The sequence below is a fragment of the Tenrec ecaudatus genome, chromosome 1, assembly GCF_050624435.1.
Source record: "Tenrec ecaudatus isolate mTenEca1 chromosome 1, mTenEca1.hap1, whole genome shotgun sequence".
NCBI classification, from domain to species: Eukaryota; Metazoa; Chordata; class Mammalia; order Afrosoricida; family Tenrecidae; genus Tenrec; species Tenrec ecaudatus.
Window position 1 is genome coordinate 77,041,938 of NC_134530.1, and position 18,169 is coordinate 77,060,106.

The 18,169-nt window shown below is 37.5% G+C and overlaps 1 protein-coding gene and 1 pseudogene across 2 annotated transcripts in view; both read right to left on the reverse strand.

Annotated features, from left to right (window-relative positions):
- The window catches only part of NRDC (nardilysin convertase), an 80,661-nt gene that overhangs the window by 44,335 nt on the left and 18,157 nt on the right, over nt 1-18,169 (reverse strand). For both annotated transcript variants that reach the window (XM_075555866.1, XM_075555871.1), the window contains 2 exons: nt 7,854-7,927; nt 4,031-4,126 (listed from right to left, as the gene is read on the reverse strand). In XM_075555866.1, coding sequence (XP_075411981.1) covers nt 4,031-4,126; nt 7,854-7,927 — 170 coding nt within the window. The remainder of the gene's footprint in view (nt 1-4,030; nt 4,127-7,853; nt 7,928-18,169) is intronic.
- On the reverse strand, nt 8,770-11,003 carry LOC142428953 (homeobox protein NANOG-like; annotated as a pseudogene).

Sequence of the window (18,169 nt, forward strand, 5' to 3'; positions counted from 1 at the left end):
ACACTGGGGGAGTGCAATGGAGCGTCGGGGGAAGCAGAGCAAGGAGGTCCTGATGGAGTATAAAGAATGGACTTTGGGGATGGACAAGGCACCCCATCAGACTCGTCTGGAAAACCCCTGAAGGTCAACAAACAGACCTCGAACTGCTAACAGGTTTTTGTTCTGGGTTTTGTTCTGTTTTTTTTTTTGCTGTCTTTTTGCTTTGTATTTTTCTCTTCTTTTAAATTTTGTATGTCAGTGGCTTTTTTGTTTGTCAGCGTGTCAGTGTTGCTTTCGACGCCATGTTCTTATGTGCCACTTGGGTGCTGTCAAAGCCATCTGCATTTTTTTGCACATATTACTATATCTGCAGGTCCACCTAGATAAGATAGGCTGGACAAACAATGTGAGAAGAAAACAGTGGGAACAACAGTCCTGGAGGGACATGAGAGTGTAGGAAGTAGGGGAAGGGAGGAGGTATTGGCCAACCCAGGGACAAGGGAACGACGAGTGGTTCAAAACCAGTGGAGGGAGGGGCTAGGAGGATTGGTAGGGAGTGACCAAGTGCTAGGTAACAGAGGAATTACTGAAACCAGAATGAAGGCAATACATGGTAGTGGGTGTGGGGGGAGGTCAGACACTTACAGACATCCTCCCCAAGCACAGTTAGTCACCAGACTATATGGCAGGCCTCACTCCCTGCTACTGGGGACAATAAACTATTCCTCTATGAGGCCTGCGACCAAGCGTTCTCACCCTACCAATAATGATCTCTATCAGCTGAGTCAGGAAACAGGCCAAATTGACTCTGTGACATCCAAAGTTAAGTTATCCACCCATCTTATCACATGTATTGCATGTATGTCCCTAGACCACCCCCTCTCATTACGATATTACCAATGGCACAACCCCTCCCTGTGAAGTATGTACTCACCTGTAATTAGGGGGATTGTACATCCCTGGAGAATATAAAAAGCCGGGGCTAGCATTAAAGAGAGCTCTCTCCCTCCACGTGGACCATCAAGCGGGGCTGAGGTGAGCATGCTACCATGAATCGTGTCTGACTCCATTTATTTCAATACTTCACTTCTATCTCTCATGCTCTCTGTAACTTTACTATGATCTTTACTTATTATCGCTGTACAATTGCGCCTACCCGACCCGTAATGATGTGTTAGGGACTGGCTTCCCCTGACAAGTGGGACAGGAGGAAAGAGTAAGGAAATAGAGGAAAGGAGTAGGAGGCTAAGGGCATACAAAGAAGCCTAAATACAGACATGTACATATGTAAATATATTTATGGTTATGGGGGAAATAAACCTATGTGCATATATTTATAGGTTCAGTAGTAGGGTAGCAGGTGGACATTGGGCCTCCCCACGAACACTCCCTCAATACAATAGCACCTTGTACAGCTAAACCGTCATTCCATGATACCTTCCCAACATGATCACTGAAGACAGACGTGTGCATAAGCAAATGTGGTGAATAAAGCTGATGGTGCCTGGCTATCAAAAAGATATCGCATCTGGGGTCTTAAAGGCTCGTAGGCAAACAAGCGACAATCTAGCTCAGAAGCAACAAAGCCCACATGGAAGAAGCACACAAGCCTAAGTGAACATGAGGCATTGAAGGGATCAGGGAGCAGACACCAAAGAACAAAAACCATCACTGTGTGATCACCTTCCCCACATAAACGCTGAAGACGAATGTGTGCATAAGTAAGTGTGGTGCGGATGTGAGGGCGATCTGGCTGCGACATCTGTCACCCCATTGATCGCCAGGGTTGATTCGGATATCTGGCTGGCTAGGCGGGTGTCCCCTTCCTCCCTCACCGCTCCATGTGCGTCCCTCCCGAAGCTGCGCGCTCGGTTGAAGAGGACGACCTTCCCCGATAAGAAGGAAGACCGTCCTTCGGTCAAGGATAAATGAATAGCTGCGCTCCCCTGCTAGAACCTCCAAACAAGTCTCAAGTAAGTGTGGTGAAGAAGGCTTATGGTGCCCGGCTATTGAGAAATACAGCATCTGGGGACTTAAAAGCTTGAAAGAAGCAGTCATCTAGCCCAGAAGCAACAAAGCCCACATGGAAGCAGCACACCAACATGTGTGATCATGAAGGGCCGAGGAGACCAGGTTTCGAGCAACAAAGGCAAGGGGAAAAAAAAATCTCATCACCGTGAATGAGGTGGTTGCATGATGGGGACCCAATGCCCATCTGTAGACAACTGGACATCCCTTGCAGAGGGATAGTGGGGAGAAGTTGAGTCACTCAGGGTTCAGTGTAGCAACAATGAAACTCAAAACCTTCCTCAAGTTCTTAAACGCTCCCTCCCCCCAATTATCGTGATCCCAATTCTACCTCGCAAACCTAGTTAGACCAGAGGATGCACAGCGGTACAGTTGGGATCTGGAAACACAGGGATCTAAGACAGATGAACCCCTCAGGGCCAACAGAGAGAGTGGCGATACCAGGAGGGAAAGGGGTGTAGAAAGGGGGACCGATCTCAGGGATCTACATATAACATCCTCTCTGGGGGAATGGGCAACAGGAAAGTGGGTAAAGGGAGACGCCGGGCTTTGTAAGATAAGATAAAATAATAATTTATAAATTATTAAGGGTTCATGAGGGAGGGGGGAGCGGTGAGGGAGGGGGAGGGAAAAAAGGAAAATGAACAGATTCCAGGAACCCATGTGGAAGGTGAATTTTGAGATAAATAAGGGCAATGAATGTATAAGGGTGCTTTACTCAATTGACGTATGTATGGATTGTGATAAGAGTTGTATGAGCCCCAATAAAATGATTTATAAAATTTTTTTAAATTAATTTTGGGGAAAGAATCATTACAATCTCAGAAACCCACAGGGGCAGTTGTATCCTATAAGGTCACTATGAGTCAAAATTGATTCAATGGCAGCTTAAATAATTCTTAATAAAAAGTCATAATAATAATAGAGCTATCAGTTAAGCAAATAAAAATTAGGTCATAGATAAAAACTATTAGAGAAATCATTGCTACATCTTTGTTGATAAATACAAATGCTCCATAATAAGAGCATCAGAGGTTTAAATCCCACATTTACCACTTACTATCTGTGTGATTTAAGCAACTTACATAGCTTCTGTAAACCTGTTTATCTCTAGTGCATATAATAATGGAGTCTATTTCTCATAAAGCTGTTGATAATCAAATGAGATAATTAACATTGTGTTAGAATATAGCTAGAGCCTTAAAAGCATTAACCCACCACATCCTAGGTCAGGGGTCCTCAAACTGTGGACCGCAGAGGACACTTATTCGTGCCACTGGGTATTTTTGCCCTGTTGTTTTTTAATTTTACTTCAAAATAATATATGTGCAGTGTTCATAGGAATTTGTTCATAGTTTTTTTTTTAAACTATAGTCCAACGAGTCTGAGGGACAGTGAACTGGCCCCCTGTTTACAAAGTCTGAGGAGCCCTGCCCTAGGTGCTATTTTTGCTATTTAAGAACCCAATGCTAATTGAACCTAATATAGGCAGGCTATCTATTTGAAGATCTATTAAGGGATTAAAACCAGGAATAGAGTGGGATAGGGTAGGGGGAAGGAGGGAGGAGGAAGAGCGAAAGGGGGAACTGATCGCAATGATCGACACATAACTATACACCCCTCTCCAGAGGAAAGAACAACAGAAAACATGGGGGAAGGGAGATCATGGTCAGTGTGAGAAATGAAAATAATAATAATTTATAAACTATCAAGTGGTTATAAGGGTGGGAAGGGGAGGGAGATAAAAAAAAGGAGCTGATACCAAGGGCTTGATAGAAAGCTAAATGTGTAGAAAAGAATGAAGGCAACATATGTACAAACACACTTGATGCAATCGATGTGTGGATTGTAACAAGAGTTGTAAGAGTCCCCAATAAAATGATCTTGTAATAATAATTTTTTAAAAAGTTAAAACCTAGCTAACTACTTTGCTTTGTTTTTCAATTCTTTAATCAATTTTTTTTAATTCTCAATCTTCCTAGCTAGAAAACATGACAACAGGATCATTTTTATAGCATCTTACCCCAAAAAAATTTCCCCATAGGATGTCCAGGTCTAGCAAGACTTCCAAACAACATTTCTTTTCTGTTTGCATCAGAAGGTCGGGCTAGTTGATATTCTGTCAATTTTAAAGGAACAGTATTAATAAAATGAAATTTAGCATCTGCTTTATTACCTAGAAATTCAAGTTTATGGGATGTAAAGCAAGAAAATAATAAAAGTTAACTTGGTGAAAAATATCATAAGGCTAAAATGGAGAATTTGATCTAAGTAGCTGACTGTATGATTTAACACATTATATATCTTTGGGAAGGAAAACTCACCTTCTAGGGGTTTCCGCCTATCTTTCAAATGAAACAAAGTAGTTAATATCTAAAGATGTCAGCTTTAAGTTGCTATGTCCAAGACTTAATTATAAAAGTGTTAATACTATGTTAAAGCAAATTCTTTAAATTGGGAACTTTGTTATATACTTTGTTAAATTTCCTCCAAAGCCAACTATGTTGATAATAAAATGACAGTTAAAACAAAAGCTCTGCAGCTGTGCAAAAATTTGGCAGTTCCTAAAAAAGCTAAACACAGAACTGCCACATGACCCAACAATTCCCCTCCTAGGCAAGTAGTACCCAAGAGAATTGAAACCAGTAATGCAAATAGACATAGATACAACAATGCATATTGCAGCACTAATCCCAAAGCCAAAGGGACTAACAACCCAAGCATCCAGTAACAGATCAATGAATAAACAAACTACAGTACACATATACAATGAAATACTATACAGCCCATCAAAAAATGGAGTTTAGTTCTGATATATTACAACATGAATGAATCTTAAAGACATATTAAACAAAATGTACCAGGCACAAAAGGACAAATATCATATGATCCTTATATAAAATGTCCAGTAGATTAGAGGTTACCAAAGGCTAAGGAATGAACTGGGTTACTACTTAAAGGTTACAGAGTTCCTTTTCTTAAGATCAATAGTGATTGATATACAACATTGTATTAAGATAAAAAAGTCTTGCTACTGAGGATCTTATTCATGTATTTATGGGTTTACTCCAAACAAAGCAATCAGTGAATGGGTTATAGACAAGTTCTCCCAGTAATATACTTGTTAAGGGTGCCTTCCACCAACAACAAAAAAAATGGTGGCTTCCAAAGGGATATACTTGACCAGTTAATGTCAAAGCAAGAGGTCAGCTCACAAAGTTATGGCCATTGTTTTGGGTTTTTCTTTTAAGAAAGCATAGTCCTTGACTTCAAGGAACTAATAGTTAGGAAAAGTCTAAAATCACCTTATTGCCTTTAACAAATACATTTACAATAAATTAAGGCCCAAAGACAGTAACAATTTTCTAAGTACAACACAGATCTGTTGAATTCCTGCTGCTTTTTCTAGCTATCTATAACTTAGTGAATATAAATACATCATTTAGTATGAGGCAACTGATCTAGTCAAGAAGAGAAACAGTACAAAAGGAGGAATAAACACAAGTATTTTGCCTCGATTTGAATGTCAAAAGTCTGCTCTATATAAAGTGAAATCCCCACCACCAGCACATAAAGTATGGCATGTATCTAATATTAAAATAAGGCAAGCCAGGTCAACCTACAGTAATATTACATATTGGGATTCTCTAATTAGAGAATATTAGTAATATAGCTCTAAATGAAGCCTCATCAGTAATGTACACCATTTTTCCTTATGATCATCATTTTTTCTATCCCAAAGAAAAAGGAAACAGCCACAAAATAAGATTAAACGCATTTTCTGGTCATGTGTTTAGTTTCTTTTCTTTTATAAATCATTTTATTAGGAGCTCTTACAGGTGTAACAGTTCATAATTCAATTAGATCAAGCATAATTGTACAATTGCTACCATCATCAGTTTCAAAACATGTTCTTTCTTCTTGAACTCTTTGATATCAGCTCCCCTTTATCCCCCCTCTCACCCTCACGCTAGCCCCCCCAACCTTTATTATTATATTAAATATTATTATTATTATATATATAGATTGGGGGGCATATCTTACACCATCCAATATATCCATTTAGCTGCAGGGGTTTAGTTTCTTCATTTAACCTTTACCACAACTATTTTAAAAAATACCAAAATTCAAGCCACACAGTACCAATACATACAAGTAACAAAGAATAAGCTATAAAATATCAAGATGGTACTTAAAAGAAAGTCTCCGGGTCTGTCTAAATACGATAGGTTGGATGAACAATCTGGAGGAAAAAACAACGGGACCAATGGTTCCGGGGTGACACATGGCAGAGGGGGAGGTGGAAGGAAAGGAAGTGGTGTTAATAAACCCAGGGACAAGGAAACAAGTGACCCAAATTGGTGGTGAGGAGGGTGTAGGAGGATGGTAGGATGTGACCAAGGGTAATGAAACCGAAATGAAGGCTGAACATGATAGTGGGACGAGAGGAAAGTAAAAAGAAATAAGAGTAAAGAACTAGAAGGCAAAGGGCATTTATAGAAGTCTAAATAAAGGCATGTAAATATATTTATATATGAGGATGAGGAAATAGGTAGCAGATGGACATTGGGCCTCCACTCACTTGAGTACTCCCTCAATGTAAGAACACTTTGTTGTATTAAACTGGCATTCCATGATGCTCACCTTCCCAACATGATTGCTGAAAACAAAGTGGGTGCACAAGCAAATATGGTGAATAAAGTTGATAATGCCTGGCTATCAAAAGATATAGTATCTGGGGCCTTAAAAGGCTTGAAGGTAAGCAAGCGGCCATCTAGTTCAGAAGCAACAAAGCCCACATGGAAGAAGCACACCAGCCTGTGTGATCACGAGGTGTTGAAGGGATGAGGTATCAGACATCAAAGAACAAAAAAGCAAATCATTGTGAATGAGGGGGAGTACAAATTGGGGACCCAAGATCCATCTGTAGGCAACTGAAGGGTCACAGGGAGGAGATGAGTCAGTCGGGGTGCAGTGTAGCAATGATGAAACATACAACTTTCCTCTAGTTTCTAAATGCTTACCCGTGCCCCTCCACCACCATCATGATCCCATTCTACCTTACAAATCTGGATAGACCAGAGGATGTACACTGGTACAGATAGGAACTGGAAACACAGGGAAACCAGGACTGATGAACCCTTCATAACCAGTGCTGAGACTGGCGATACCGAGGGTGGATGGAGGGTGGGGTGGGAAGGGGGAACCAATCTCAAGGATCTACATATAACCTCCTCCCTGGGGGGTGGACAACAGAAAAGTGGGTGAAGGGAGACATCGGATAGTGTAAGATATGACAAAATAATAATTTATAAATTATCCAGGGTTCATGAGGGAGGGAGTAGAGGGAGGGGGAAAAATGAACTGATACCAAGGGATCAAGCAGAAAGCATTTGAGAAAGATGATGGCAACAAATGTACAAATGCGCTTTACACCATGGATGTATGTATGGATTGCGATAAGCTGTATGAGCCCCCAATGAAATGATTAAAAAGAAAAAAGAGAGTCTCGGAGAAAATCTCTCTTCTACCAAAAAAGTATAAATGAACAAAAAGTTCTGACACCTAGTATAGTTTAAAGAATAATGTCTCCCCAAAAATTAGACATTATGGTAGAACCCTAAAAAAATTAGAAAACTATAATCTATCATTCTTTTGAGTGACTTCCATTACATTTAATGGTTTCATAAATTAGACAATGACTTCAACAATAAACATGGCCCATATAGTCCAATCCAATCCTTTAAGATATAAACAAATAGTTTGGAGTAAGAAAGAATGGTAAATCTGTTAATGAAGTTCAATAAAATTAAAAGTTATGGGAAAACATAAAGCATTTCTCTTACCACTATCAACAGCTTCAACTTCCCGGTCAATTGCATCTCTGATCATTAGTGGATGGATGAAGAATTGGGCCCACCTGAAAAAAACAAAACAAAAAACCCTGAGATTTCTTTTTCTGTTCAGTAAAAGCCTCTAATCAATCAACATCTATTTTTTATAATTAAAATTTTTTATTAAGTTCAAGATTTTTTAAAAAAAGCCTACAGGAGCTGATACCAAGGGCTCAAATAGAAGTAAATGTTCAGAAAATAATTATGGCAACATATGTACAAATATGTTTGATAAAATTGATGTATGGTTTGTTGTAATAGCTGGAAGAGCCCCCAATAAAAAAATAATGATCTTTTAATTAAAAAAAAAAAGCCTAAGTATAAATGTCCGGTGGTTAAGTGGTTAAAATATCTATCTGCCTGCCTGCCTGCTAATATAATGTCAACATTTAGAAGCCACCAGTCACTGTGAGGGCGACTGCTTGTGTGAAGATTAGAAATCATAGGTTTCTACTCCATCCTATGGGTCGCCGTTAAGATATTCAAGGTAGTATTATATATAGTTATTTATAGGCAGGGACATGTTTTATCTTGCTGTCCAGAGCAACCGAGGTAAACTGTCAGGAGGCCGTGATTTAAACTTTGGTTAAGGGACTTCTCTGCAGTGTAATCCCGAGTGTGGCTCGGGGTTACCACTTCTGACAGTTAACATTTACCCCAAGCCACACTCAGGATTACCGTCAGGGAGGTTAAATTGTACCCACAATCTCCACCCATCAGCTCATACAATAGGAACAAGGAAAGCCAGGCTATCAGGGCAGAGTTATGAGAGAAGTCCTACAAAAAAGGAAGTAATGTAGTTACTCTCCAGATTGACATTGAACTATATGTCTACCTTCACACATCTTCAGACTGTATGCTTATGGACTCATTTTAAAAAGAAATCTAAAGTTTTTACAGCTTCCAGGTGACAGGAACTGGAGAGCAGGAATTCCTTTCCACAGTTCTGAAACAGGTTTGTTCCAGGACACACTGTTCCAGCATTGGTTATCCCAGGCTTGAGTGCACCACGTATGGCTATTCCACACCTGGCTGCTATTCTAGGTCTGGTTGCTCCAAGCCTAACTATTCCAACTCTGGTCATTCCAGCTCTGATTGCTCCACATTAGAAGGTTTCCAGAAAGCAAGCATCCTTGGTGGTGGGAAGTACAGAGATCTAGGTATTCTGTAGTTGAAGAGACCTTCTGAGTCACATCATGGTCATTCTTTGACCAGGTGGTAGTTTTCTGCCATCTTTTACATTTCATTCTCAGGACTTAACTTGTTTGTAGCTAAGATTCAGAACTTTGGAAAGTTCTTTTATCTGCCGGAGGCTGAAGAACATCTGTTTCTGAAATTGGCCTTTGAGTATACACAGCTGGGTATAAAAGAACATAGTTCAGACCTTCTGTTTCTTGCCCTTACTTTCCTTCTTCACTGGGCTCTTCTCTTCAGTTGTACTCTGGGACTGGTGAAGGATCTGGGCTATCCTGAAGAAGCAGGCCCATGGAGGAAGGAAGAGAAGAGATGGCAGTCTCTGAGTAGGTGCCTCAGCAGATGACATCTGCAAGGTTGTATAATTTTCTTCAGCTCTCAAAAATCATAGTTATTGGTGGAGTCTCTAGAGTCAGAAGCTTCAGGAAGGCTTTGGGGAGAAGCTCCATCCACATTGATGGTGCTGAGTAGAAGGAAATGAAAGAAAGAAACCCAAACAAATAAACTAACAACCAAATTAACACTCTAGACTTAAAGGCTTCCTGGATGGATAATATAAAAATCTCCAAATAAAGCATTAAAGAGCTGAAAAATGAAGAGAAAATGCCTCAACAGCATCAGGATCAGTCCAATCCAGGGGAAAAAAAGAGCTTCTTAAGGAGCCTGTCCATATACTTTTTCCTAATCCCAAGCCCCCATGCAGTTTTAATGTTATATACTGTTTATATACCGTTTATGTATCAATGCTTTATACTTAAGTCAAAAGCTTTTTATTTTTTTTAAACATTAGGGGCTCACACAACTCTTATCACAATCCATACATATACATACATCAATTGTATAAAGCACATCTGCACATTCCCTGCCCCAATCATTCTCAAAGCATTTGCTCTCTACTTAAGCCCTTTGCATCAGGTCCTCTTTTTTTTTCCCCTCCCTCCCTGCTTCCCTCTCCCTCATGTGCCCTTGGTAACTTATACATTGTTATTTCAAAAGTTTTTTAATGTAAATAAACATTTAAGCTATCAAAATGTTACAGCTATTAGTCTTTAAATTTATGGCTACAGCTATATTTTCTGAGCAATGTTATAAAATTTACATAGATTGAGATGCATATCACATAATCAGATTACTCATTTATAGAAATGTTATCAAGTAGGTTCCAACTCAAAGTGAACTTATATACCACATAAAGACACACTGCCCAGTCATGTGCAAACCTCACAATTGTTCTTGAGGGCACTGTTGAACACACTGTGTCAATCCATCTCATCATGAGTCTTTCTCTTTTTTGCTGCCCTTCCACTTTACCAAGTATGATGGCCTTCCCCAGGGACTGATCTTTCCTGATACTATGTCCAAAGTATGTGAGACAAAGTCTCACCATCATTGCCTATAAGGAATACTCTTGGCTGTACTTCCAGGGCAGATTTTTATTCATTTTGCAATCCATGGTACTTTCAATATTATTTAACAGCACGGCAGTGCATCAATTTTCTTCAGTCTTCTTTATTTACTGTCCAACTTTCACATACATATGAGGCAACGGAAATTACCATGGCTTGAGTCAGATATATCTTAGTCCTCAAAGTAACCTTGCTTTTTAACACAGTAAGCGATCTTATGCAGATTTACCCAATACAATGCATCACTTGATCTCAAATGCTGCTTCCATGAGCACTGATTGTGAATCCAAGCAAAATTAAATTCCTGACTTTATTCTCAGTTTATTATAATGTTACCTATTGATCCAGTTGTGAGGACTTTGGTTTTATTTATATTGAATTGTAATCCACACTGAAGACAGCAATCCTTCATTAGCAGATGCTTCAAGTCCTTGTCATTTTCAGCAAGCACGATTGCGTTATCTGTATATTGCTGATTGTTAATAAACCTTCCTCCCATCATGATGCCATATTCTTCTTAACACAATGAAGCCTCTCTGATGATCTGCTCAACATACATATTGAATAAGTGTGGTGAGAGAATACAACCATGATGCACATCTTTCCTTTCCTGATTTTAAACCATGCAGTATTCCCTGTTCTGTTCACACAACTGACTCTTGATCCACGTGTAGATTACACTTAAGCACAATGAAATGTTCTGAAATGCCCATTTTTCTCAAAGTTATCCATAGTTCGTTTTGATCTACACAGTCAAATGCCTTTGCATAATCAATGAAACATATTAACATATTTCTGGTATTCTCTGCTTTCGGCCAAGATCCATCTGATGTCAGCAATATTTTAAAAACTTGCATATGTATTAATGATACTGTCTATAATTCACACATTCAACTGGGTCACCTTTCTTTGGAATGGGTAAAAATAATGGGTCTCTTCCACTCAACCAGGTAGCTGTCTTCCAAATTGCTTGGCATAAACAAGTGAGTACTTCCAGTGCTTCATCAGCTTGTTGAATCATTTCAATTGGTAACCTTGTTTTTGATGAATACTTTTTGAAGCTTGGGCTTCTTCCCTTAATAACATTGACACTTGCTTATATGCTAACTCTGAAATGGTTGGATGTCGCCTAGTTCATTTTGGTACAGTGACTGTGCATTCCTTCCATTTCCTTTTATGCTTTCTGCAACTTTCAATATTGCAACCCAAGGCTTGGATTTTTTCTTTGGTACTTTCAGTTTAAGATATGCTAAGCATGTTCTTCCTTTTTGGTTTTCTAACTCTAGGTCTTTGTACATTTCATTATAATTGTGCTGCCTAAATGTTTTATAATTTATCTCTAGGTTCTAATATCCATTGCAATGGCTAGACAGGGCCCCCAAGTGAACTAAAATACTAGCATATGAGGTACTCTCAAAGAGATGTCCCTAAGTGACACAAATGAGCAGCACTCAACTATTAGCCAGAATGCTGACAGTCCAAAACCACCCCCAAAAGCCTCAGAAGACAGACATGCTGAGCTTTGTCTTAAAAGTCACAGCCTTGAAAACTCTATGGAATACTTTTGCTGTGCACATATTATATCTGTCATGAATCAGATATTGACTAGCCAGTAAACTACCAATAATGTTTAACTTCTGCTTGATATGAAGTAACAACTAGCTGCAAGGTAAATGGAGTCCTGATGATATACAGTGACCTGGTGAGTGGCTCATTAGGCTGCTAACAACAAGATCAGCAGTTCAAGCTCAACAACCATTACACAGAAGGTTGCTTCCATAACGATTTACAGTCTTGGAAATCCACAAAAGAGCAGTTCTACTCTGTCCTAAAGGGTTGCTATGAATTGGAACCAAATGAATGACAATTTGGTTTTGGAGCTACTAGGTAGTCATTCAGAGTCGGCTTTTATGCAAGTGATTATTGTAATGATTAAATGAATAATCGTGAATAAATAGTATAGTAACTGTTTTTATTTAATTCTCAAAACTCGTCACATAAGGATCAAATACACAACATCCACAAGGCAGCTAATGACATCTAACAGGCACATGCAGACCATCTTTTTCCAATGATTTCTAGGGTAAGTAATCAACAGAAAGTAAGACTAATCTTGCAGACATCCTATATTATTGTTCATGATCTCAAAAACAATTCAATGTATGTGGTGTTCATGTCATCAGGGAAAACACAAAGAGAAAACATATACTACGTAATAAAAAATTTTGTCAGGTAGTAATTTTATTGCTATTTCAAGAGAATGACAATCTCAGGTATATGTGGCCAAAAAGAAAAGAAAAACACACACATATTTTTTCCATCAAACTTCTTCAAGAAAAAGTTTAACTTTGGCAAATCGACAAATATAATGAACTTAGGCAATGAATATACAGATGTGCTTTACACGATTGATGTATGTATGGATTGTGGTAAGAGTTATATGAGCCCCTAATAAAATGATTTTTCAATGTAATGAATTTTTCATTTTCATTTAATTATGAGTATTTTTTTTAAATCATCATTTTTATTTCTTTCATCTGAAATGTCTTTTCATATCCTTGGCAATTTTTCTGACTATTTTCTCTCCCTGAATTGGCAGACCTATTTTCCTATTTTTTTAATGTAATGAATTTTTCATTTTCATTTAATTATGAGTATTTTTTTAAATCATCATTTTTATTTCTTTCATCTGAAATGTCTTTTCATATCCTTGGCAATTTTTCTGACTATTTTCTCTCCCTGAATTGGCAGACCTATTTTCCTATTGTGTGTATTAGCTCAATTTTTAGTTTTCCTGATGTTATAGCAGCTTTCACTACATCAAAATTCAAAATTTTTATTAAATTAAAATTTTAATTTGTCTAATGCTGAGCTCTGTCCCTGAGCAGTGTCATTTCTGCATTCTGGCATAAGAACAGCTTAGAAAGCAGATGCTATTATGCCAGTGATTTAGTATCAGAGAATTGGCATGGTCATGCTTTCAAAGAAAGCATCATTCTTTTTTTCAACAGAAATTAAACACATAAAATCCTGTTTTTGTTTAGATAAATTTCTAAACTTACTTACAACGAGATTTTTAAAGGCTTCCTGCTATTCTAATACCAACGAGTATCCCATTAATGTTGCTCATTTTATCCTTTAAAACATAGTTATTTATAAAAAAAGGAGACCTGGTGACTTAGTGGTTACAAGTAGGGCTACTAACCACAAGGTCTGCAGTTCAAAACCACCAGCTGCTCCTGAGAAAAAAGTTAGGACTTTCTACTCCAGTAAACAGTGACAGTCTCTGAGATTCAGAGACATAAATCTTTATATCAATTTACAAACCCCCCTAAAGTATATGAGTACCACCTTCTTCACACCTTTCCTAACACATTTAATAATAATCAAAGTATTTGTACCTGAGAGTTGAAAAACAGTAATGCACTGTACTCTGTATTTCATCAGTTTAAGTAGCATTTTTATATGAACTGCATATTCATGTTCTTTTCCTATTCCAATAATATGTTAGGTTTTTGGAGGAGGCGTTTTGCCTTCTTTATATGTGGATATAGCCCTAAAAGTTCCTCAAATGTTTCCCTTAATGTTTTAAGAATTCAACATGGCTACTGCTTAAAATTAGTGCACACATATAAAGACCAGTCGTATAATAGTTAAGCTAACTGACAGAGTGGCAGTTCAAACCCACTCAGTAGTTCCACGGGAAAGTTCCAACAAAACTCTGGGGAAGTTCTACTCTACTCTGGCACACAGTTATTAGTGGAAACCATTGAAAGGTACCTACACAAGAGGCAGTTAAGAACTAAAAAATGAAAGCGCACACGCTATGATCTGTATAGTTATGTAGCTAATTTCTCCCTTCTTAGTATTCCTGATCTTCTAAAGATAATGTGAAGCTTCATTTTCATTGCTTTCACTGGTTTTGTCTCTGTACTTGTTTGGTATTTTGAAATTAAAAGGTTTAATTGCATAAACTAGCATCAAATATATCCCTAAGCATACAATCCACAAAGCTATAAAATAGTTGATTGAACACACTCATAGAATAACTGATGAAGAAAAACTGCCATGTTTCTTATAAATAATATTATCAGTACAGGTGTGCCAATTTTAATGAGGTTCTGTGATGTTTTAGCATGAAAAGTGGGAATGTGGAGGTTCAAAAACCCATGAAAATTTATTCCATTAAAAGTAATGCCAAAGGGGAGGGAGGGAAAAAGGAGAAGCTGATACCAAGGGCTCAATAGAAAGTAAATGTCTAGAAAAAAATGACAATATTATGTACAAATATGTCTGATACAATTGATATATGGATTGTAGTAAGAGTTGTAAGAGCCCCAATAAAATTATCTTTAATAAAAAATAGTGTAAGTAACATTAGAATAATCTATTTTTTAATTATATAAAACATTAAAAAGAAAAAGACATGTCAAAAAGAAGCCTTGATATTATGAAACAACAATTTGCAGACCCAGAACTTGAGTCTGAATCTTACTTGAGGGGTTTAACAAGGAAATGATCACTTTTTCTAATTCTAGAAATGCTAACTATAGCTTCCAGAGTAGCAAAAGAAAAATTTTTACAAACACAAAATCAATCAATTCAAGATAAGAAATTATGTGTTTTTTTCTTAACTGTGAGCATATATTTCTTACCAATTTTATATGGGAATACTTTAAAGTTTATTTAATGTTAGTTTCCAATGAAGGAAATTACAACAAATTTCTCATAGCACAGGTGAATTCAAAATTTTCACTTCTCTATGTCCTTATTCATTTTTATGGACTCTAATTTGTTATATTCAAGAAGATAGTTAATTTTAGTTATCTTATTTATTTAATATATGAATTTAAAGTTTGTTGTATATATTAACTTAATAGAAAATGGATCCATCTTGAATATTTTTTCTAAAGTAGAAATAAAATATTTCAGGGTAGTATGTGACAAAAATAATTTTATGTGCCAACTAGGCTACAATTCTCAGTGGGTATATGAAACTGATTGTTGTTCTGTAATGTTAATCGAAAAAAAACATAATATATGATAATCTCTGGGGGAAAAAAAGATAAATAGCACACCCTTTCAATTTATAGGAACTCATCCAAAAGATTTCTCAGAGTAAAATTAATTAATCATCTTTTAAAGGAAGAGGCAATTAATTTCTGTAAGAAATTAGATTTTTGTTGTGCCTTAAAAAATGTTTTGGTGATTTTGTCTTGTGATTTTATACTAATTTTGCTACAAAGAAATTATATTAATTTGAGTACCTACCAAATTCTCAATGCTATAGAGACAAAATTCCCGTGCTTAAGAAACTTATATTATGATGATCAAACTCAAGAATTCGTTTTATATTCCAATCTTACAATCATATAGAATGCAGTATAAAGTCATTCCTTTCTTTTTCCCCCAGTGTACACTATGTTCTGCAAACTTGTGATAAGTCTGTGGTAATTCACTCCACACTCACTGCCATCAAGTCAATGCTAACTCATAGTGATCCCCCTGTGAGTTTATGAGATTGTAACTGTTTAAAGGAGTAGAAAAACCTGTCATTCTCTCAAGCAGTAGCTGGTAGTTTCAAACTGCCAACCTTGTAGATTAGAGCCCAACTCGTAACCACTACACCACCAGGGCACCTCATATAATATAGATACAATAATTTAAAATATTTTAATAGTCATTTTTAAGTTTTTAATAGTTACATAATGATATGAGAAAATGCTCTATGAGGAAGCTTCAAAAAGTTGTGGAAAGACTAAAAAGATATGGGAACTTTTCCATGGACAATTTGAAGCTATGGTACCTTTCTAAAAACACTGGCTCCAAAATATACTAAAAATATCATGATTACATTAAAGAGATATAGGTGGCTACATACCCAAAAAACCAGGATGGTACAGTAGTTAATGTACTCAGCTGCTAACCAAACATTCACTAACTGGAACCCAAGAACACTCTGAAGGAGAATCTGCTTCTCAAAATATCTACCATCTTAGAAACTCGTATGGGAGAGTTATCTGTTCTATAGGGTTGCAGGAGTCAAAATCGTAATTGAAGGCAATGCATTTTATTTTGTTTTGAATATTACAAAATGAAGTGACAGTGATCGGTGGCTGGAGCCCACCTGAGGTTCTATGGGAGACAGATGTGGCTCTGCTTCCCAGAAAACTATATGGGGCAATTCTATTCTATCCTATGGGGTGCTATGAGTCAGAATCGACTTGAGAGTATGGTTTTTTTTGTTTTCCTTTGATGTAGCAAAACAGTAACCAAGGTTATCTCTTGATTGTAAAGTTAGTAGTAATCTTACTATTTTGCTTCTGTTTTCCACATTTTCTACTAAATTAGGAAAAAAATAACTCCAAAAGGGAGTCCACAGAGAATAGATTTTCACAACTCAATGATTTATTATATAATTAAGTAAAACTAGAACAAAAGTATTTTAATAGTTTGCTCTTTCCTTTATGTATTAGTATTCCTTAAAAAGAAAAGTCATAGCACAAATGTATAAATGTTCTTGACACAATAGATGTATGAATTGTGATGAGATGTACGAGCCAATAAAATGATTTAAAAACAAACAATACATCCAAGATTTTTATCTGTAAGTTATACTAGAGAATTAAAATACACTTTGCATGTCTATCTAGATAAGAATAGGTGGAATAAACAATCTGGAGGAGAAAACGGGACCAACGGTTCCGAGGGGACATTGGAGAGGGGGAGGTGGGGGATATGAAGTTAACAAACCCAGGGACAAGGCAACAATAAGTGATCCAAAATAAGTGGCAAGAAGGGTTTAAGGGGCCTGGTAGAACTTGATCAAGGGCAATGTAACCAAGAGGAATTACTGAAACCCAAATGAAGGCTGAGCACAATAGTGAAGCAAGAGGAAAGTAAAAGGAAATAAAGGAAAGAACTAGGAGGCAAAAGGCAGAAGTCTAAATAAAGGCATGTACATATATAAACATATTTATATATGACGATAGATCTATGTGTATATATTTATAGGTTTAGTATTCAGGTAGCAGATGGACATTGTGCCTCCACTCCAGTTCTTCCTCAATGCAAGAACTTTGTTCTATTAAACTGGCATTCTGTGATGCTCACCTTCCCGATACAATCACTGATGACAAAGCGGGTGCATAAGCAAATGTGGTGAAGAAAGCTGATGGTACGCAGCTATCAAAAGATAAAGTGTCTGGGGTCTTACAGGCTTGAAGGTAAGCAATCGGCCATGTAGCTCAGAAGCAACAAAGCCCACATGGAAGAAGCACACCAGCCTGTGTGATCACGAGATGTTGAAGGGATCAGGTATCAGACATCAAAGAACAAAAAATCTTATCATTGTGAATGAGGGGGAGTGCAGAGTGGAGACTCAAAGCCCACCTGTAGGCAACTGAACATCCCCTTACAAAAGGGTTGCAGGGAGGAAACAAGCCAGTCAGGGTGCAGTGTAGCAAAACTGAAATATACAACTTTCCTCTAGTTCTTAAATGCGTCCTCCCCCACACTATCATGATCCCAATTCTACCTTACAAATCTGGCTAGACTTAGAGGATGTCCACTGGTACAGAGAGGAACTGGCAACACAGGGAATCCAGGACAGATGAACCCTTCAGGACCATTGGTGAGTGGGGATACCAAGAGGATGGAGGGAAGGTG